At 41.3% G+C, this 22,256-nt stretch overlaps 1 protein-coding gene across 1 annotated transcript in view; it reads right to left on the bottom strand.

The window, feature by feature from the left end:
* Nucleotides 1–126: 126 nt before the first annotated feature.
* Nucleotides 127–22,256, bottom strand: part of LOC104539531 (calcium-binding mitochondrial carrier protein Aralar2-like) — a 31,736-nt gene continuing 9,606 nt past the window's right edge. Inside the window, exons 4-8 of the mRNA XM_010183089.1 lie at nucleotides 16,234–16,374; nucleotides 5,555–5,693; nucleotides 1,652–1,810; nucleotides 1,479–1,569; nucleotides 127–607 (exon numbers count right to left, since the gene is read on the bottom strand). Coding sequence (XP_010181391.1) covers nucleotides 418–607; nucleotides 1,479–1,569; nucleotides 1,652–1,810; nucleotides 5,555–5,693; nucleotides 16,234–16,374 — 720 coding nt within the window. The 3' untranslated portion in view covers nucleotides 127–417. The remainder of the gene's footprint in view (nucleotides 608–1,478; nucleotides 1,570–1,651; nucleotides 1,811–5,554; nucleotides 5,694–16,233; nucleotides 16,375–22,256) is intronic.

Below are 22,256 nucleotides of genomic sequence, written 5' to 3'. Positions count from 1 at the left end.
ACGTTCTGTGATTCTGTGATTCTGTGACATCCACTGAGTTTTTCCATTTGAGTGACGATGTGTGACATCCGCCCTGGAAATCTGCAAGCGAGCACTGCCTGTCCGATGCTCTGATTCACAGCTCTCACCCAGCCCTCCCCAATGAACAGAACCTAAAATTAGTGTCTTCCCAACACAAGCACATGTCAGATGTGGACAAATACATTCATGGTCCCAAACTTAAAACAACTGGTAAGAATTTCACAGTGATCTGGTTAAGGAAGCACAAAGACACATGATTACATTTAAGATGAAAATTGCCTTAAAACTCAAGTGAAGCTAAACTGTCATATGATGAGAAGCTAAAGGAACAAAGTATTAACCAATTAGAAAAGTGGCTCTTTCCCAACTAGTAACAAAAAACCTACAGCAATAAACTTAGGGTCCTACTGCTGCAGCAGCCTTTGAGGTAGGTGGCGATGGCTTAAACCGAGGTAGGTAAAGTCCAAACTTGTTTTCAATCCCTGCAAAAGTGGCAACTGCCAATTTGTAACCACCAACATGGTCAGGGTTAGGAGCAGGGAGTGTGATCCGAGATTTAGGAACTGGCTCTGATCCAGCTGGTTTTCTGCAAAATAATAAAAATAATAAATTAATTTCCGTAGAGTAAAACCAGTATTCACAAAAACCTCCTCCATAAAGTAAGCTGAATGAGACATCTCAGTGTACCTCCTGGAAAGTAACTGAATTAAATGCTACGATCTAATGAGAAATACCCTGTTATAAAACCTTCCAGAACAGTTAGGAGCCTTCATATTGATTATGGTCAAATCCAGATAAAATTTGCAGTGCCTTAATCAAAACTGCAGTGTGGGGCAGCTGGGGTTCGTAATCTCTGCTACAGCGCACAACCAATCCAGGACCTTAGCAGAGTTTAAATAATTTTTGTGGTGGCTTTCAAACTTCTGTCCCCAAAGCTTCATAAACCGTCTGCGGCTGCTCCTGGGATCACGTTCACCAGCAACATGCACATGCATCTGTACCGTCCACAAAGACAGGAGGCAGAGCTGAAGCTCCAACAAAGAGTTTTTGGACCTAGTAACACCTATGGACTGTTTCGGATGCCAAATGCTCTGCCTCATCAGGGGCACAGCTCCTCCGCCGAACTACTGAGGAGTAACGCAGAGTCTCCTGAGCTGACAAGCGCCGCATTCCCCTGCAGTTACATCCCCACTCCATTACTTGGCCTCTCGCTGTCTCTGTTTACACTCAGGTCCCCAGCTTGCAACAGCGATATAAAATGTGGTAATGTCTTGCTGTGAAATAGGTACTGGAGTATCATCCCACGCTCCATCAGTGCAGCGTGGCTTAAACATTTGCGGAGATTTGCAGCACATCCTAAGCAATAGCAAGAACCCGACTCTGGCACACTGAGGAGCACCAAGAGCCACGCAGTGCAGCTGCAGGGTCCCAGACAGCGTCAGACACCAAATACTTACACTCCCCCAAAGTCCACGTAAAACCACCTCTGCAGTAGCTCATAAGTCACCAGAGTTACACCAAACTGAGGAGAAGATCGAAATACACGAGCTAGAAAGAAAAGAAAACAGTCCCTAAGTGACAAAACCCACAATTAGAGATCACTGAGTAATCAAGAAGCTCTTTTACACACCTCCTGCTCCTTTCCACAGAGCCTTCGGACCTTCCTCTCGAAGGATCTTCACGAAGCAGTCCACAACGCCACTGTAGGTGGTCTGTCCTGCCCGGGCTGCCACCTGTAGCCTTGTTTTGATGACATCCGCAGGGGTGACCAGGGAGGCTGCAGGCATACCTACACACAACACAAAAATCATCAGTAGGGACCACCAACCTGTCACATATGCTACAGACCTCATTTACCCCAGGGTAATCATGCCTTTCGTCCTTGCATCAGGAGAATGCAGCCACATTTGATTTAAGCAGAGGCTGGGAAGAAGGACAAGCAACAAGAGGCACCCACTGTGGATGTGGCTTCACTCAGAGAGGGCTTATCCTAGAGAAACAACCACCTCAAATGCTTCCTGCCAAGCTGGGAGGCACAGGCTGGCTTCCTCAGCGCTAACCAGAAACTTGCATAGTTCGTAAGCACAAAGTTTTTGAAGGTGATCTTTCCCTTTCCTTTTCACGCCTCTCTGTGGTTCCTGGCATTCTGGTTGCACGCTGTGCTAGGATAGCCTGTACACACACACACATACACACACACACACACAGAGCAATGGTACCGAGAACCAGGTAATGCCAAGCACGCTCAGCAAGGCACAAGAGCTCAGGTTTTAAAAAACAGAGTCATTTTTCTCATTAGGAATGGCAGACTGCTCAGCTGCAAAGCCACAGCTGACATCCTCAGCAGAACGCTTCGACGAAGATTTAAATTTACCCTGGCAAGTAATCAACTGAAAGCAAAAAAATACCAAATTACCAATGGGTGGTATTTCTAAAATCATTCCTATGCAAACTGGGGCTGCCCATGTTTAGAACTGAAGGGGAAAAAAAGAAAAACGCCAAAGAAAAAGTGCGGAGGAGACTGCACCCAGAAGCCAGTGTCTCTCACGGTTTTATTACTTTTCCATTCTGCATCTGTTCCAAACCAACTTGGTCAGATGTAAATGCATAAATCTCCTTTGTTTTTGTTTTTTTTTTTAGGCTTAATAATTCTGTAACAACTTTTGTCCAAACCAGCATGCTCTGGCTTCAAGCACCAGAGCACCCTTTCTGGAGACTGCTCAGAGATGCAAGCGTGTGTGTATCACCAAAATAAGAACTCCTCCTCCTCTCCCGGACTCCCCAAAATAACGCACAAGCTGAACTCGCACAGCGGTCAGTCTGGCAGGCAAGTGCTAAAACCCAGTAAGGGTTTCTGACTCCAGAAATGCTGAAATTACTCTTTGCTTAGCCTTAACCACACCAGGATATTGGTTGAGTCTTCAACTTAAAGCCGGACTTTTGTCCTTCAAAAGCCAACCAGTGTTTTCAAGGAAAACCAAAGGACATAGTTAGAAACAATTCTGCTTACTACACGTTGACTTCCATCTCCTTGTTCCTCATTCCTTATTACTGAAGATACTTTGCAGTTAAAGATGTTTTTAATCCTGTTTTTAGGAGCTATGCATACAGGACAAAAGACTTTACAGACAAATAAAAATTTACAGGTCGCTGCCGTGAGGAGCTTACAATCGAAATGAGACAAACGGCACAGCAGGAGCTGACCATTAAGAAGAGGAGCGAGGAGAGGAGAAGGAAGTTCATGGAGGCAATAAGCAGATGGAGCAAATTAAGGAGAGATCCTGTAGCTGATATTGGAATCATCTCAGCAAATGTCGTGGCACAACAGGTTGAGACATCTGGCAAACCGTGGAAACCAGAAGAAGATTGAGGTAGACGACGCGCACGTTGCGTGTGTCCCTAACGACAAGGGAGAAGGAAGAAAACGCACCCAGCACCAGCAGCACCCGCTGGCAAAGGTGCGCATCCGGGCACGGCTGCTTGACCATCCCAGCAGCAGGGGCTGTGGAAAGGTGGAGATTCCCAGCCCCAGATGGAGCCTGTGCACACCTCTGAACACTGAGGACCCCGTGAGATCCCGGTCAGAGCAGAGCCACCAGCCCCGAGACCGAGCCAGTGTTTCAGAGGTGGTGGGGGTTTTGTTTTGTGTTCCCCTCGACTTTCTCATGGCTAAACAGCAGCCACATACGCCCCCACCACGCTTTACTTGTACCCATTAAAATAAACTCCTTGTTTTTGTAAACAGTACGATGAGTGTTGTATCTTTAACACTGTAATTTGCCCATGAGTTAAGCTGGGATTCACAGGAAGCATTGGATAAAATTCACATTATAGCTACTTGGGTAAGCCCTATCAGCAACAATAAAGGCTGCTTCTGTGCCTGAACTTCAAAGGGGCCCTTATCTCAGTCTGCAATCACCTGACAATGGCTAGAAAGAGAAAAATAGGAAAATCTAAGAAATTACTTGGCTTAAAAATGCCAGCTTATGTTTCAAGTCTGTAAATATGATCTAAAGTTCAAAAATTGTTTTGTTCCATTAAAATGGGTGAGAAATAAACCGGCTGTAAGCTCCTGTTGGGAGGCTTGGAGGCTGGGCCTGATTTGGGGTGGGGGAAGGGAGAGGACAAGGGGTTTTAAGCAGCAGTCATTTGAACATGGATGGTCTTCCTGGTGCCAGGTCAATTCCTATGGACTCGGAGCTACTGAACACAGCACAAACCTAGAGAGCTGAAGCTGCGTGCTTCAACAAGACTGACCAACTGCTCCGCACCGTCAGGCTCTGGCTATATCCTAAACCCAGATATTGGCCACAGGAAGTCACTGGTTCTTCAAGAGACACAGCCCCATGTCTAATCCTGACTGAGAACAGTTTCCCTAGGGAGAAGAAAGCTTAAAATCAAACAAGAAAATACAGCTAAACCACCAACCACCTATCTCTACTGGATTCAAGCCACTCCATCGTTTTTCTCATCCAACAGCTCACAGCAACCTGTTAGGGCAACACTGGAGAACCTGGCTGCAGCTCTGAGAGACCAAGCATCCCCCGATGAACACGATGGATGGAAACACCTGCTGATGGGAGCCCTCCCACTTGCTCACACTCCCCAAAGGTCTTGTTACTCAAATTTCCAAGCATATTTGTTTCCTGAAGGGAAAGCCTTGGACAGAGGAGGAGGAGGGCTCTCAAGCCAAATGGTGGTGCCCTTTGGGCGTAGCAGCGGAGTGCTGTGCCAGCAGGCTATGCAGCAGGCACAAAGGCACGCTGAGGCTGCAGAGCGTCTCCCTCTTTCCCCTTGGGCTCTGGCTCATTCGAGTCAAACGCGTCCGTGACAAGTTAAGCACGATTTGGCTCTACGAGGCAGGTCAAAACCAGCAAGCGCTCGAGATCACACTCAACACCTCTGTCATATCTGGACACTAGGAATTAGCAACCTACGGCACAACAGAAATGTTTTCAAGCTTTTCCATTTTTTTTAATACAGGAAAAAAAAATGGTGATATCTTCACAAAGCCAAGGAACTATGGGATATATGGGGAGCACGTAAATGTCATCATTTTGTCACAAGCTATGCCATTGTGTTCAGAGAGCTGTACTGCCAGCATGGCTTTTGGACTCTACATACCAAAATTCAAGACTCCTTTGATCATAAAGAGTTTTTTAAAATGCTGTGATTTTGTTTCTAATCCATTTCAGCAAAACTTTACCAGTCAGCCAGCCACAAACAAAAACAGCACAGCAACTTCACAAGGAAAGGCAATATATGATGACAAAACACCAACACTTAAATCTTTCCCTTCGTTTTTCCTCTGAACATTGTGACTATACCAGGAACTTAGAGTATTTTTATTTTTAACATCAACTCACTCTAGAGCATGGTAGAGCTTTCTGTTCTTTGGGCACAGGGTTGCAAAATGCGTATACTTCTTCTGAGCTTTTCAAAGTTCTCATGCTGCAGGTGCAATCTAGCATAGACGTACACTGTGCACTGCGCTGCAGGTGCAATATAGTGGCATAAAAAAGAAATCACTTACCAGCTATAGATCCAGCCAAGAGCAGATTTCCAGGGCTAACCCTCCCATCTTCATTTGCAAACGAAGCTTTCAAATGAGCATAACAGGGGAAATAAATGGCAGAGAAGGGGATGTCACGCAAAAAACACGCCTTAGCGCCCTGCATTGAAAAAAGAGAAGATTTGAGATAGAGCAAATTTAACTATGAACAACAGAGAACAGTGAAACACTATATTTTTGTTTGTTTGTTTTGTTGCAAAGAGCTTATAGAAAAAGCATTTCCTTCTCTCAAAATTCTGAGAGATCCATGTATTTCACCCTGCCGAGGTGTGTCTGTGTTTCTTGGTTCAGTAATTTCTGTCATTGTATTTATCTTGTCTGTTTGTTCTCCCTCACTCCCTAGTACTGCAGTTATTTGCTGGCAATAGAGAAAATGTCATGTGTTGGAGTATACTCTGATAACACCTTTGCAGAATTTTGAATAGTTCATGTTGTAGCCATGCACCTGCAGTGGGATATGTCTGAAGAGGACTGAGCCACAGGACAGGTCTGTCCCCTCTCATTCCCGCTTAAAATAATTATCTTGGGGAAAACAGTGCCCAGTTCATATATCTATGCAGATATTGCAATTGATAATGCAACACGAATTGAAGGAAAGAAGGAAAATAAGAGAGTAGGACCACAACATTATTTTGCAGAACCAACCAAAATAAAATACCAAGTAATATCTATGTTCCAACAGCAAAAGGGGCTTGTAGTCTGCCTTTCCTCCACATCGAGATCCAGAGGACACCAGAGCCTGAACACACCAGGACTGAGACCAGCATGAAGGCACAAACAGGAGGTAGCATTGGAAAATGGGTAAAATCTTTCAAGCTTGAGAAATAAATGATTTGTGGATGAGCCTAAACCTCCTCTCCTTGAAGTAAGGGTGGCATTGTGGTGAAACTGCTTGAGGTCCATCCAGGAGCCCTCCTGGGCTGCCCTTGCTACTGTACTTCTCTTGTGTACAGGTCTACCAGGACATGGCTTGCTGCCAAACGTTTCACAGGGGACATGCTAGTATCCACAGAATTTAATTAAATCTAATTATACTCCTGGACATATCTGTAAGCTTAGCAGTGAAAGCAAAGATGTAAGAGTTGCAAGGTGTCAGAAAAGCTGCAAAGACACCTTTCAGCCAGGCAAGGCAGGGGCGGGCAGGCGAGCAAGATGTGTGACGGGAAAACCAGGTCCTGCGAGCCTGTTCTCAGGAGATGCTAATATGTGCAGTTTGCAGTCACAAAATGCCTCTGAGAAAACAAGGATTTACCGAAAAACAGCCACTAGATCTTCTAGTCTGAGTGTGTCACACACTCGGTTACAGAACGTGGTGAGCAGAACACGCTTTGCTTCAACCCCGGCTGCTTTCCACCACACTTTCCTCAGGTTATTTCTGGATGTTTTCAGACTGGGAACTGACCCATTGCCCCCACAGTCTGTTCACAGGTCAATGACTCCTGCTGTTAAGACCCTTTGCCTTGTTGCTTGGCTGGATTTGTCTGATTTATGCTGCCAGTCACGGCCTTTCTAGATACACTAAGGAGCCTTTCCTACTTTAGGAAGATGCCATAAGGGAACTGGAAGCGCTGCCATCTCAGCTGCTCTGCTGCTCGCCCACACTGCGTGGGGTTATCAGCCAGAAGCGAAGCGGTGCTGGGCTCGATGCTCCTCTCCAAACTACCTGCAAAGCTCACCACGCTTTACCCTGAGGGCATGGATAGGGCAAACCTTTCGTATTTGCCGGAGACATACGAATTCTGGCCCATGTGCAACAGAAAGCCTGCTTCACAGTATACCTTTAATCTTCACATAAAAAGGAGAGACTAGGACTTTACCACGTTTTGTATGACAAAACAACTTTTCAGTGATCAAATGTCTGCACTGTATTTACCTCACAGAAAAATTACGAAACTCACTAGCAAAAATTTCACAGACCAACGTGATTTGTTCCAAGATTTCTTTTTAGAGCGTGCTTTTTTCCTCAGAGCAAATCTCCTTGCTGCCTTTGCCCTCAGGACGCATTACTTTTATTTTCTTTGCAATGCTGTCATTAAACACTCTGCACATTTTTTCCTCCGCATTTCTTTCATATTCTAAAATATCTCAACATAGTTAAAATAACTTACAGAAATCAAGAAACTCCAAATGCAAGCAACTCTTAATCCAAGCTGCTAATATTCCTCCCTCTTCATTAAAAATCTCTTTTTCATGGGGCAGAAATGGTATATTGTTAATATCGCTAGTAATATATGTTCGGGTACCCAGAGAGGGAGGGATGTCCATCAACTTAGTTGGCTTAGTGTAAACAAAACCTGGGTCAAAACTTGGATCCACTTTAATAATAACCCAGCTTGGCTCCGGTCCAGCATCGCAACAGTCTAACGTTTCCCCCCCCTGCGCTCAGTAAAGTCTGGGAAAGCATGTTTCAAAACAGGCCTCATTTAACTTCAAGTTAATCATCTGCAACCAGCCTAGGCCAATTAGGAAGGTTTAGGGAGATTGGCTGCAGTATCTTGAAAAGCAAAAGAAACATTTATTTTACTTCTCGCACCTTTTTGATGTGGACAACGTGCTGAAAGCCAAAAGGAGTTTTAATCAATCCCCAGAAAGCTGTAAGGATCATCCGCCCGAGTTTATTCTGGCAGCCAAGGTGCAGACCTGCCAGGCATGAAATTGTTGGGAGATCCTACACACCATGACATGCGCTTCCCTCCCACAACAGCCAGTTGGCTCCCATCTTCAATCTCTTTAATAACCTTAAAGCTCTTAATCTCGGATAGTATCTCGCTGAATAAACCAGCGCAGGGAAAAAAACCCACCTGATTGTCAAAGATTTGGATAAATACGGATAAATAAGCCGAAGTCAGCGCTGGGGCAGGTTCTTTAGCATGCTAATTCCTGCTTATACCAGCTCTACCTGCAAATAAGGCTCTAAACAAACTATTTCTACTACAAGGGGAAGGTAATTATACTGACAAAGGCACCTCTGTGTCGGGTTGGGCAGAAGGAGCCGGCAGGTCTGGGAGACGCGGGCTTAACCCAGTCTCCTGCAGTGAATGCACATTGTCTGGTGCAGGGGGAAAAATGCCAGACTGGGGGGGACCCAGCAGCACTCAAGACAACAGTGGTGCACCTTGTCTGCCAGGGTTATTTAATGCTGCTGGCACCTGTACTTACAGCCACCCCCTCTTTTTCTCCTTTACAGGTTTAGAATTTATTTGGCATGTATAATTGTTATTTTGATCCTATAGCTACAAACAATAGGCAGCATGTCATTTCTTGATCATTTTGCATTCTTCTTGGGTTTTACTACAGACTTAACCCTTTGGAATCGAAGCCCTAATGGGACCTACCAGGTTTTGTAACAGTCGGTTAAATAATACTGGCATTTGCTTTCAGGGGCTGTAATTTTTCCTACTGTAAAATGGCACTGCCTTAAAAGCTGCTATAGGTTTTTATTCACATGTATTTATATTTTTACCAATAGAAATATGAAACTGATTTAGCACATCAAGTTAGGGGAATAAAATGCTGATTTCAAATGCTGTGCCAGCAATTCAGATTCAGTCTGCAGACAAAAATACAGCACTTATTAGTTGGAAGGGCTTTTTTTGGTTCGTTTCCAATAAAATTCCTAAAGAGCAGGTTCTCACATAGGAGAGCACAGTCACAAATAGGCATGATGGATGCAAATTAATGTAACTTAGAACTTTTGATACTCTGTTTTGTATGTTTATCATCCTGCTGTAAACCCACGGCTTCTAAGAGGTGAACTACATCAGCTGCTATCAAAGCGACCAGGCGGGAGCTTGATACACATCCCGTCACCTCAGATTACACTTCCAGGTCAACAAACCAGAAGCTCATTCATGAAGTTGTGGAAACAAAAAACAAAACAAAAACCCAAACAAACAAACAAACAACCCCAACAAACAAACCAAACAGATACTTTTGGAAGCTTTTCTGACTAGTTTTGAAAAAGCAAACTGTGTTGGCAATACCAGCCAAAGCACAAATCTGAGCTAAATATCTTCAAGTAATTGTAACATAAACATTACCACAGCCTACTTATCCCTTTCCTCGAAGAATCTTCTACTACTGTATTATTTAACATCTTGGGATCACAGAATAACTTTGTTGTGCAAAATTATGGAGTGGCACTATCTGTTACACTGTTCAGAAATATTACTTATAAAAAGAGTAATATTTCATTAAACATTCTATGGCAGATATTATAAGGATATGAGTTTCTATGATGTACAAAATAAGTAGGTGTACTTACAATGTGTATTTACATAAGCACTTTAAAAATCTCTTTCAAAACCAATAGAATATAAATTCAACTGGTTTAATGGGACTTTGAGCACATGACGGTGTAAGACAGAAAATACATTAGCTAATCTTGTATGATTACTTCAAGATTCAACTGTGACCAGAAATTAAATAAAATCCATTAAAAATACTGAAAATGAGAAATGTATCCTTCCCCATTTCTGCCAATACAAATGACATTTTGCGTTAGGTTAAATGATATTTTCCCTGAGAGGGATACGGTGTCTCTGTATTTTTAAGAGTAGCTGTCATCTACAGAACATCTGCAGCTAAAGAAGAATTTACTAGTCCTAAGCTTCCATGCCCTGGTGCCTTCACTGCAACAATTACTGGCAGAAGCAAGACAAATAGAGGAATTATTTACACAAGTAGTTCAGAATTTTAGACAAAAAGCAGAAAAAATATTGGCTTTCTAGCTTTAAAGAACTACAGGGGTTCAAACCAGTATTTAGCCTAATGAGTTGTACGTGTCAAATCTTTTTATTGCTGGAATTAACATGCATTTTATTTCTAAGCTGTATATCATGACAGAATTGCTAGTATCTGAACACCCAGTGAAGATGCAGAGTCTGGGAGGAAGCTTTGACTTTAAATTGTTGTACTTACTATCATGAACAATTAGTTGAAGTTAAAAAACCCTTCTGTCTTTCCAGACCCTGTGGTCTTGAGTTCTTTGGTGGGGAAGGAAGAGAAGGAGAGGACATTTAAATTATTGGACCTGGATGTCCATTTACAATGATAGTGATTTTCCCACAAATAAAAACTTCTAGAGTTACAAAGGTACACCAAGATAATACTGATCTTCAAGGACAGTCTCCTCTAAGCTCTAGGATGGTCCATTCCACTGTGCAGGCTGACCAGCCATGTCAGACAGCCAGCACAGATGAAGAGGGAACTCATGATGGAGCACAAATGTAGAAAATAAAAAGCAGAAACTGGTATGGACTACCCAGGAGGAATACTGAACCACTGCTTGGGCAGGCAGCTCTGGAGTCAGAAAAGCCAAGAGTCAGCTGGAGTTGGATCTAGTAAGAGATGTGAAGGGGAATTAAAAAGGGCTTCTATAAGCACAGCAGCAGCAAGCGGACAACTAAATAAACTGGAAGGCTGTTGCTTAATGAAACCTAGTGACAAATGGAAAAGGCAGAGAAATTACTTATGCCTTGCTTTTAAAAAATCTTTTTAAAAATCTGCCCATAGGCCTCTCAGCTCCACAAGCCTACCAGAAAAGTCTGCAGGAGCACATCATTACCTACAGACAGAGCACTTAAGCCATCTGCACATACACAATCCGTAAGACCAGAAGAGAGACCTCCAGTGGTGCCGAGACAGCTGCCTGATGCTGTGAGGCTGTTACTACCTTCAAAGGGTCAAGTTAGTCAAGGAGGTTCTGATGACTGGAAAAAGACAAACACCACACCTATCTTGAAGCAGAGCAGGAAGGAAGATCTGGGAAACTACAAGCTGTGAGCGAGCCCAGTGCAAGGCCATCAAGCTGGCTGGGTAGCCCACGGTATATGAGGAGAGGCCAAGGCAACTCAGTGTGCTCAACTCAAAGAAAAGCAGGCAGGAGGAGACCTTCTTGCTCTCTTCAACTACTTGAAAAGAGGGTGAAAGGAAGATAACACTTCTTGGAGGTGCACAGTGGAAGGATTAGAGGCAACGGGCAGAAGCTGGAACATGGCCAATTCCAATTAAGCATTTGGAAAAAGGTGAGGGGGTTTTGGTTTTGTTTGTTGATTTGTTTGTTTTAAACCATGAAGTTGGTCAAATACTGGGTCGGGTTGCTCAGATGACCTTCAGACCGGCTTTCAACACCAATTATTCTGATTCTAGCACCAAGTCTGCAAACAGAGTGGAGCACAGAGCTATTGACAAAAACCAGTTTACAGTAGTACTCAGACAACAGTATAGCAGAATGACCCAAAAGAACACTCACTAGAGAGTAGAGAGGCATCAAACTATGCAACCCAGCTCCTCTGTCACCCTCAAATGGCTATTCATTTGGACTAGAGTGCTGGGACAATTACAATCGTAATCAACACAAGATTCACTCAGCTGGATGCAGAAAGGGTTTACATAGCATTTCCTTCGCTAATTTGTTGACATGAGACATAAGATTTATTTGCCTGTGCCTGCGTTTTCTCTGTTAATGCAAGACAGGAACACTGACATTACCTGTATCGGAGTGTGCAGGCATTTTATTTTAAAATCCACAAAAAGCACTTCATAGGTAGAAATTAATACAAACAAGAAGCACAAGATCTTGTTAAGACATGCAGGAATTTGCCTCATTAAGCTAAGACCTACATACGTAATTCTTCGCATCTTCTGGCTGCAGTTATAACACATGAAAGCACATTCTTCCTCGCTGACTACTACATGGGACTCCTATAGATATTCACCTGAATTTCAGCATAAAAGATTCATAGGAACTAAGCAGTGCGTACCACACTGATCTACAGTGGTAAGAACAGCTTTCAATATCATTTATTTCTGAACTGAAAAAAGAGAATTTTCACTGCAGTCCTTGCAATGTGGTAAACAAAACAGCACCCAAGTGGGGCAAGAGACACAGAAAAGCCAGTGTGCAGCAGACTGGATGACCAGTCCTGATTGAAGAGGTTTGTAACTTACCAACACAGAAGTAAACTCACATTGAGGAGCAATGGAAACCCTTTACCTCTACCGTGAGCTTGCAGACTAACTGGTAATGTTCTCATCTATGTCAAAAACAAAACCTGCTTAAAAATATCCGTGCTCCTATTTTGAAAAATTATCATTATGGTACTGTTAGTTTCAAGTTAACGTTATGTCTGCTGGGCTCCAACTTCCTGTTAAATATGTGATATCCCTCCATTTACTCTATGTCTTTAACAAGCCTATTTTCTCCACTGCTGGCAGATTTCAAGGAAATTCTGTAAGCAGCAGAGTAACCTGTACCTCTGTACAGCTTCTCATACTATCCTGCCCTGCTCGGTCTCATCTAGACAGAGGCCACCTTCACCTTTTCCAAAGACACAGCACTACAGGCACTTGGTGTCCATTAATCCAGAGATCAGAAGTGAATTATTTGGGTGGTCAGTGCTGGAAACTGCTGTAAAAAACTCCTTCTTAGGAGTCAACCCTTCTTAGAGAAGTTTTACAAGAATTTCTTACAAGTCAAGTGGAAAAGGAGGAACATTATGGCCTTGAAACAAAACCAATGGAGTATTTAATTTTTGTTAGTTTTGCTTCCTTTTGGCCACAAAAAATCCCCAACAAAACAATAGAAAAAAATTCAGGCCACACCAAACAGAAAAAATAAAGCAAAAACATTTGTTATCAACTATGAAATTAAACATTACATGTAAACTTTGAATGGGTAAACATTAAAAAAAAATTAGGAAAAAAATACATCGATTTCTTTCAAATGAAATGTAAAGAATTTTGCTTTAAACACTTGCAAAAGAAAGTTAATTAGTTGGTCCTAAATCATGGCTGAGATAAAGGCCAATCAAGCCTCTAAACAAACTCCAAGATTCACAGATAAAACTCTTTTCTAAAACAAGTATCTATTCTTGTCGTTCTGCAGCAGTATGTATGGAGCCTTACTTCGATCTACTAAAAGAAGTACATTCAGGACTTAGGATAGAAGCCCTGTGTCTTGAGACACAAAAGACAAAGCTAAAAGAAAGAGTTAAGCTGCAAATGGAAGAGTTGTTCCAGTCAGAGTGAACAGCACGAAAAGTGCTGAAATAGATACAAAATTCTTATTTCTGTTTTATAATTTTAGAGCTAATTTGACTCATTAAGAGTACAAGCATTCCAAATGTACCGTGATATTCCACTTCTCATTAGTAGAATTATTATTTGATGTTCATTTGGTCATTATACTCACTAAATGAACTTACTAGAAGCACCACCAGAGAAGGTAGCACCTACCAAATCCAGTCTCAGCTGAAATCCAGTTTACGTCATTAATGCCTCTGGGCAGCATTTTCTGGGGCTGGTGACTTACACGTAATGAGTTTACTAATCCCTGCCTGACCTCACCAGCACTGCCAGCTCCAGCACAAGCATTCATGAGGACAGCTTTTGCCTCTAACACTGCTGTTCCACAAGCACCTCCAGGCGGTATAAAACTCCTGAGATACAGATTGACAGGCTCTCTGTGCCATGAAGCCACTCCTGTCTTCGCCTGGGTACAACCATCATCAGGAGCTACAGAGCGAGCTGGTCTGGGTTCAAAATAAACTAAGCCATTAGGAGGAGGCTTTAGTTTTAATGAGTTTCCTGTTCCAGATCATTATGTGGCTGCACCAGCACTCTTGCTGGTATACGGGAGAGGGGGCAGGTAGGATCGCCTTTTTTTTTTTTTTGTTACAGTGCCAAAGTGTTTGGTGGACAACAGCACAAACCTGCCCAATGACAGAGCTGGCAGTGCCTAAGGGTGCACCTGGACACTGATGTGGCCTGGGCTCTGCTGGGTGAGTGACTGCGATTGCCAGATTAAAATCTCTACTTGTGTCAAATCAGTCATGTTTTTGTAGGCAGTGAATCCAAACTGGACATACAAAAGGACATGAACACAAGGAGTGGGCTGGAGGGGTGGAGACAGACAGAGACAGAGAGAACAGAAGTGTAAAAACAAAACCCTTCTGCGGCTTTTTTTTTGTGTGTGTGGAAGTAAATGGACTTAAATGAATGAACCATCGGAACTGTGTAGCTTGTGATTAAATAACTGCCTGTTTCCATGCAACACAGTGCTGTAACCAGCTCCTGTCCAGGTGCACTCTTCACAAATATTCACCAAGGATCTACTCTAGAAAACGGAAATAATTCATAGTATGGCCCAAGACGTTAATGCCATTGAAAAATGGAAAAATGTAGCAAACTGCTCAGCCACCAAGAGCAGGTATTGAGGAAAAAAAAATCTAAAAAATGCTAACTTTAGTAAACTAGTTCATCACTCTCTCATTTTATGTTTTATTTTTAGTAGTCCAAGTAAAAGTCAGTAGCAATCCTCCATTTCTGCACAGCCTCAGGGATGCACACTGTTTAGCATATCCATGTTTTCAGTTGTAAATGCTGACCTGATCAACACCATAATGCCATTAACTAGGAGTTTACACAATAGCATCAGCTTTAGTAAAACACCTAAAAAATTAGCAAGTCAATTTAAAGGGAAAAACATCCTATTCAAACCTGCAACTTCTCTCCAGGCCAAAACACACATACATCTACTCTGGGGCAGGCTTCCTCTTTGTCATGTTAACAGAAAAATTTAAAAGGACTGGATGCTTAAAAATGGAGATGGAATTTAAATATTGAGGAGAAGGGGGATGGGGCTTATTTGGTGGTTTTTGAAGCATCTTCAGTTTACAGCGTAAATAAGAAACACAGGAATACTGCCTGCTGCACTAGAAATACTGGAGCAAACGGGGAGGGTGAGAGCTTTCTCCTGAGATGTAGGCTGCAGAACCTGAAGAAACACCACACTGTGCTCTGTAGCATACAGCATTCATTACAGGTTTTGTTTCAATAATGTGGTAATGGCTGTCTCAAAGTACTCCAAGACCTTTCATACTCCTCCAGATCTAGTCCCCTTCATCTAAAACTACAAGGCAGAATGTTAATCCTTGAAATTATTTGCAGCATACAATCCTATTGGATTCAACAGAAGATGCTTCTAATCCTGCTGCAGTCTAACATTAAACCTAACTTTATAATTTATGTATATATGTGAGGACAGTAATGTATAAAGCAGAATTTTAAAGTCTGTAGTATACAATCATAAAAGCACTTTTCCTGATATTATTTGTGGCAATGTTCTTCTAAACTAGCAAGGGGAAGCTTGCTTTAGTAGTTTATTTTTATGCTGGGTTCCCACTGTCTGTATTTCTCCACTATTACTGTGCTGCAATTAATTCCCATCACCAGATTAACAATGACATCTGGGAAAGTTGCTGAATCAAACACAGAAGAGCAAAAGCACAGCTCCAAAGCTATAATCTCTGTATCATGAAGCAGATGAAAATAAGTTTATTTTTAACACCAGGCATCAGGAATCACAAAGCAATCCTCAGTGAACAATACTTACACCTGCTGAAGTGACAAAAGAAATCTTAGTAAGATCCGCAAGAACCACATGCTTAAAAACACAAGACAGTTTCTTCCCTTAATTAGAAATAAAAAAATAAGATACAACATCACATAGTAAGGAAGAATTTTTTTTAAAGTACAAATATGTCCACCCAGGAAAGTCTGCGAGAAAAATAAAATGCTCTTTTGTTTAGAAACATTCAAAACTGGCTTTTAATTCATGTATATATAAAAAAATGTACCTTGTAGAGACCAAAGAAGCCTAAGTCCCGTAATACAGTGAGGGCACTAACTCGTGGACCAGTAGTAATTTCTCCAGCCACCTGTAATCGAATCTTGACAATTTCCAGTGGATTGGTAAAGATCACTTGAGAACCTCCAGCCTGAAATTAGAAGTGGAAGGCAGTACATTGACTCGTTACATCCTTTGCAGTGCACATCCTGATACATTCACGAGAAGACATTTTCAATGCTGCTGCAGTCAGTTAAGTTATTAGCAGACCACAGTTATTAGTCAATAAACTGCAGCTCAGAAGGTAAGAAACCTATCCGCCCCATGAGACGAGTGGTCAGGAAAAGCAGAGACGAAGCAGGTCAGGCACTGCAGGACACTGCAGTACATCGGACAGACAGACACCAGCTCTATTCTTGCTGCAAGAATACATTCACCAACACAAATCTGTGCAATACCGACAAGCCAAGAACCTTGTAAAGCAAGTCATGAAGTGAAAGGAAAAATTAGTAACCAAGTAAAGAAACGGAGATGTGCATGCCAGTACTTAAAAAGTGAAAACATACTATTGAAGAATAAAAGCCCGGCAGAAGCTTTTTCAATTTTGGCATGAGTTCGTAAGACAAAGAACACATGGATTCCAAAGACTGAACTGCAGATACCTTTTGCCTTTTTAAAACCTCACTGAACTACCAGTTTCAGTGCCATTAAATACTGTGTGGTTCAAGAGTCTGAGCTCCACATCATTCTTTGTGCACCAGGTAATAAAGAAGCTCTACAGATTGAAAGATGCCGTTAATCAAGAACTGCCGAATGTTTTTAACATGTCAGTCTCCATCTGTTGGGAAGACATCGCTCAACTGATTTTGAAAGTTAGCTTTAACACAAAACAGTGGCAAGAATTTTCAACTCCCTGCTTGCTCTAGTAAAGTTCATCTCATTCACAACATGTACTGCAGGACATAACCTTTCTGCTGCCCTGACAGATAGCGAGGTAGAAATCTGAAACAAGAAAAAAAAAGTAACACCTTTTGTATACTTAAGTGTATTCAAAAAATACTCACTCAAACTCCACCTGGCCCAAATTCAACAGAGTGTCATTCTAACTTCTGTTCATTTCTTAATGATGGGGCCTAACAGCTCTGCCCTTCTCTGGGTTTGGAAATCACACAGACTACACAAAGGACAACCCACACCCTCCCCACAGCAAAACAAGGACTATTTTTTTCTAGAAGATAAAGCTGCATTTAAAAGCACTTGCATCTTGCCATGTCTAGTATGCGAACATTATGAGCACATCTTTTTTAAATTATCTAAATGTTAAAAGAATTAATCATAGCTCAGATTAACTATCATTCAAAATAAAAAATATGTGCAGTAATATGGTTTAAATAATGTGCTGAAGAAATGGCAAATCGCACGAACAACTATTCTTGTCTGCCACTTAAACTGAGCATACACAGTGTGGTTACAAATTAAAGTCTTTACATAACCCCCAAAATATCCCAAATGTTTCCTATTTTGACCAGAAAAAGCATGCTCTTGTGTAACTCAACTGGTTTTGACTTTCAAATTGGCATAATTTAATTTAACTGCTTTTACCAAACCAGAATCCTGGTACACATAAAACTGCTACTCTTGTTGCCATCAGAAATTAGACTGATAAATTATTTGGCACATAGGCTGACTTCAGTTTTGCACATAGAACCAAAACACGTTAAGTGAGCATTCAAAAGTAAAAACTGTTTCTTTTACTTGTCTACTCATCTTGCAAAGTCTCAAAAAAAAGATCCTTGAAAGGTCCTTATAGTTAATTAGAAATTCCTATATAAGAAACATTTCAGTCTATGTATTAGAAATATTAAGTGTTTGCACATGTCATCACACATATTTTCTTCTTAGAAGGATAAAATCCTTGTTGCAGATGATAACATTCATTTGCAAGTTTGCTACACCACAGCCCTCCTCTAAAACACTACTTAAGAATTCACACCAACTGATCTATGTTAGCACAAACAAACTACTTCCTCTCAGCATGATACTCTTGCAGTTCATTGTGCGATGACTCTACAGGAAGTGTTCCTTTAATTTTCACTATGGGAAAATCATATCAAAATTTAAAAGATGACAACAAAATTAAGTTTACCATAGGATTAATAATGCACCAAAACACTGAGTAATTTAAAAATCTATAAAAACGTTTATAAGTGAATGCTACATTTAGAGAAAGGAAACAGAAACATATATCTGATTTTAAAGGAGAATAAAGGCAAATAATTTCTGAACTCAAACAAACAGAAAGTACTTCTAGTGCTAGTACATATAAATATTTATGCTTGCATGTCCAACCTGACCGCTTCGATGTTTGCAGCATTACATGTTTGTGGCTCTGGGTAAATCACACAAGACTTTTACTTCAGCTAGCTACTTGAAAAATGAGGATTCTATTATTTACCCACCTCATACAATCAAGCTTGCTACATTAAAGTTTTTTAAACACTGAGTGCTGCATGCACCAGGCATTACTAAAAAGACTAGGACTACCGGTTGTGCTGCCTACAAAGGAGGTCTGAAGAAAGACATCGGAAATTTCCCACGAAGTCTTTCCCCAAAACTGTCCAGATACTAGCCCAGAACTCCCTAAACAACCTTTGCCATCCTCCAAATTTGATCCAGAAATCAAAGGATGGATAACTGAAAGCGATGAGTCAGGCAATGCCTGACAGAGGGGCTCGGTAGGAGGGTTTCTACCGCCTGCCTGCTTTGCAATGGAGAGGAAGGCCAGTTTACCAACCAGTGCAGAGGCAGATCTGGCAGTAACAAGTATAGGAGCCTGGTGGGGTCCTTTTACCACCCTGTTATTTAACTATCTATGCTGGTAACTGCAGCTCCTTACTCTCAAAATGGGGGAGAAGCAAACCAGAGATGGTTACTATATATGCACTACTGAAATTATTTCTTGCTTGTCTAGTACTGGTAACTCCTATGGTGTTATTCATCATCATAGTATGCAAGCGTATCATAAATATTAATAGGTATTTCCTCTCAGTGCTCCTGTGACTGAAGTGCAATGACTCCAGTTTTACAAGAAGGGGATTTGAGGTTAACTGTATGCCCAGTGTTGCTTATGCACACAACTTGTAAGAGTCTCCAGACATCCTCATCTCCAAATTAGGAGCTTGAATCACAATAGCATGGCTTCTGTCTTCTTTCTGAGTTTCTGCATAGTGAATGCAATGAAAGAAATCTCATCAATCTATTTTTTTCCAGTCTCTTCAAGCTGCTGGTATAAACAATTACAGAAAACACAGACAAAACATCATGAGAACATCATAACGCTCTGCTCATTCATTCTATTTGGCCAAAAAAGTTGAAGAATGTTGCTATCTTGTTTGCTAACTTTTGCAGCTGAAAGCGTATCTCACTTAAAAATTTAAAATTTTAGAACATGCTCCCAAAGGTCAGAACTTGGAAACTGGTTTTTTGGGCCAGAATAAGCACAGTTTAAGCTCAGATTGTTCAAGCTTAATGACTTCTCCATTAAGTGTCACAAAAATCATTCTGGGATAAAAACTTTATCAACTCTGGTTACCCCAGTAACACAAATTTTTCTATACTGAAGTTACAGACTTGAATACCCTCAACTCTGAATTCCTTATCACCTCTTCCAATCATTTTTTAAAGAAAAATGATCTGACTGTAAAAGCAGATCTATTATTTTTGAGTTATTATCATGCGATTAAAATACAAAACTGCAATTCTGACTTATTTATAGAAGTAGATACCTAGAGGTACTGCACAGATAATTATCTGTAAGGGCCCACAAAGGGGCCTACATTATTCTGAAAGAATTTAACATTTGACCTAATCACAAGCACTTACAGTCTTATTTGAGGTAAAGGAAGAAAATGAAAGGGAAATACCTCTGTCATCCAAGAACTCCTCATACATACATAGTGAGTAATCTGCATGTCTATAAAATGTTCAGTGTGCTTTAACACACAGATAGCTTGCTATGCATCCACATGTGTGACTTTTTAAAAGCAAGCTGAGTTTGTTGGTTTTTTTTTTTCATTTTTGCAGTTCTTCAACTCTGCACTTGGTATGATATCACCCAACACCTCTCGATGGCAGTAGAGTCTTGTACAGTAATACCACACTGTCTATCACATGCCTCCTTCTCCTTTCCTACTTTACTGAATGGAACGGAGAAGTAGAAATGGCTGAGGTGTGTTTTTTTGGCCATAGGGAAATAAAATCCACTCTGTAGTGAAAAAAAAAATAGCTTAATAACAACTGCTTAACAACACTCCAGTTTAAGAAGTTTGAATGTTTCCTACTTCTTCACGTGTTCAAATCACCTTATAATAAACTTTACTGGCAAATAAACAGATTTTCACCCTCTTCATTACACTAAGACAAGAAATTCCTGTTCTTTTGAATGTAATTGCATTTTGTGCCATATGAGATTAGATAAGAAATGAGTACATCAGACCTAACTCTCCTAAGGCTTTCACATCTCCATTTGAAAGCTTCAGTGTAGGTTCGGAGGAGAATACAGCTTCCAATTCAGGAAGAAAACTCTGTTTTCCATACCAGAAGAATGTACTCGATTCTTTTCCTTTCATCGCTACTGACCATCAGCTGTTCTTGGTGCCTCTAATTAACCTTATTACCTACTTCAAATCATAGCCTTTTTCCTGTTCTCAGCTAAGAGCATTCAGGGTCAGCCTGGACCTTTCTTCTGCATCCCATCCAACCTGTCACATACCACCTTTGAAGGTTTCATGGATGAAGAAAGGATTACTATTGCTGTTCGAGTGTTAATATTTCCCAACAATATCACCAAGGGATAGCAATTACGGCAGTTAATGGCAACCATTAAAATACATAAGCAACATATTATATAATTATCCAAAATCAACCTCTGCAAAAGAAATCATCTACAATGTCTTGGTTACTCGTTCAATGTACAAAAAGACAAGCAGGTGCAAGTTTCAAAATTCCTGGTCAACTGTTTCTCACATTCAGCCATACTGAATATCATACACTGTCTCAGGCTCTTATTCCTTGCCAGGTTCAGCTTGTTTTCCTGTGCATTTGCTGGCATCTATTAATCCTAATTAAAGTTTCTAAAGTGCTCAGCATTGTACAGACTGTTCTCCATCATAAAAAAATAATTTTCAATTAAAAATGCACTCAAGGGATGCAAGAATTATCATCCTCATTGTATAATAAAGGTACAGAACTATTCAGTGATTTACCACAAAATCACATACTAACTCTACGACAGAACAAGGCTTGGAAACCAGATTTACGGAGTGCCACTGCAGAAAAAGTCTTGGTGTCTGTATGGCAAAAGTTCCCAAGAAAATCAGATGAACTGCTGGAGGGGCTGCAGAGGTGATTTCACTGTGGACTTGCCTGATACCAGAAGAGCTACTGAGTAACAGACATCTGTCCAAAGTGACTGTTTTTCTTACAGATTTCAAAGGTGACAACCTTAATTATGTGGCACTGTCTGTCACGGGCAAAGCATATTGAGTTCTCAAAAGCTTGGCTCTGTGTTACCTTTATTTCCAATAAAGCCAGGATTCAAAAATCCAGACAAGCTATCTCGTGCTATTCGGTGTCCTCTCATCTGGGGTCCTATCTATACAGGATCCTGATAAAGCTCTTTAGCAATGGGAGTTCATATAGTAAATACCTTTTCTTCAGACCACGAGAAGATTTCCTGAGCCCTCAATCATCTGCTTTTCACTACCCCAACCAGGCTAACACAGAAACAGCTTTCATGCTGCTCGGGCAGAACTGTGTTTTTCTCCAGCTAATCTTTCTTGTCTTGAGGACAGACTTCTCTTGGTCTGGCTACGATTTTGCTTTGGGCAACTTGAACAGTGAACTCTGCTAAAATCGCAGAGTCTTGTTAATGTCCAAAATGTACATAAAGTGTAAAGCAAGCTCCTTCAAACACTCACGTAAAAGTGCTCATAAATAGAACTGCAATTAGTCTGAACAGAAGTACATTCCTGC

This window comes from Mesitornis unicolor, unplaced genomic scaffold (genome assembly GCF_000695765.1).
Source record: "Mesitornis unicolor isolate BGI_N332 unplaced genomic scaffold, ASM69576v1 scaffold54314, whole genome shotgun sequence".
Taxonomy (NCBI): domain Eukaryota; kingdom Metazoa; phylum Chordata; class Aves; order Mesitornithiformes; family Mesitornithidae; genus Mesitornis; species Mesitornis unicolor.
This window is presented reverse-complemented; position numbering and strand designations above follow the sequence as displayed.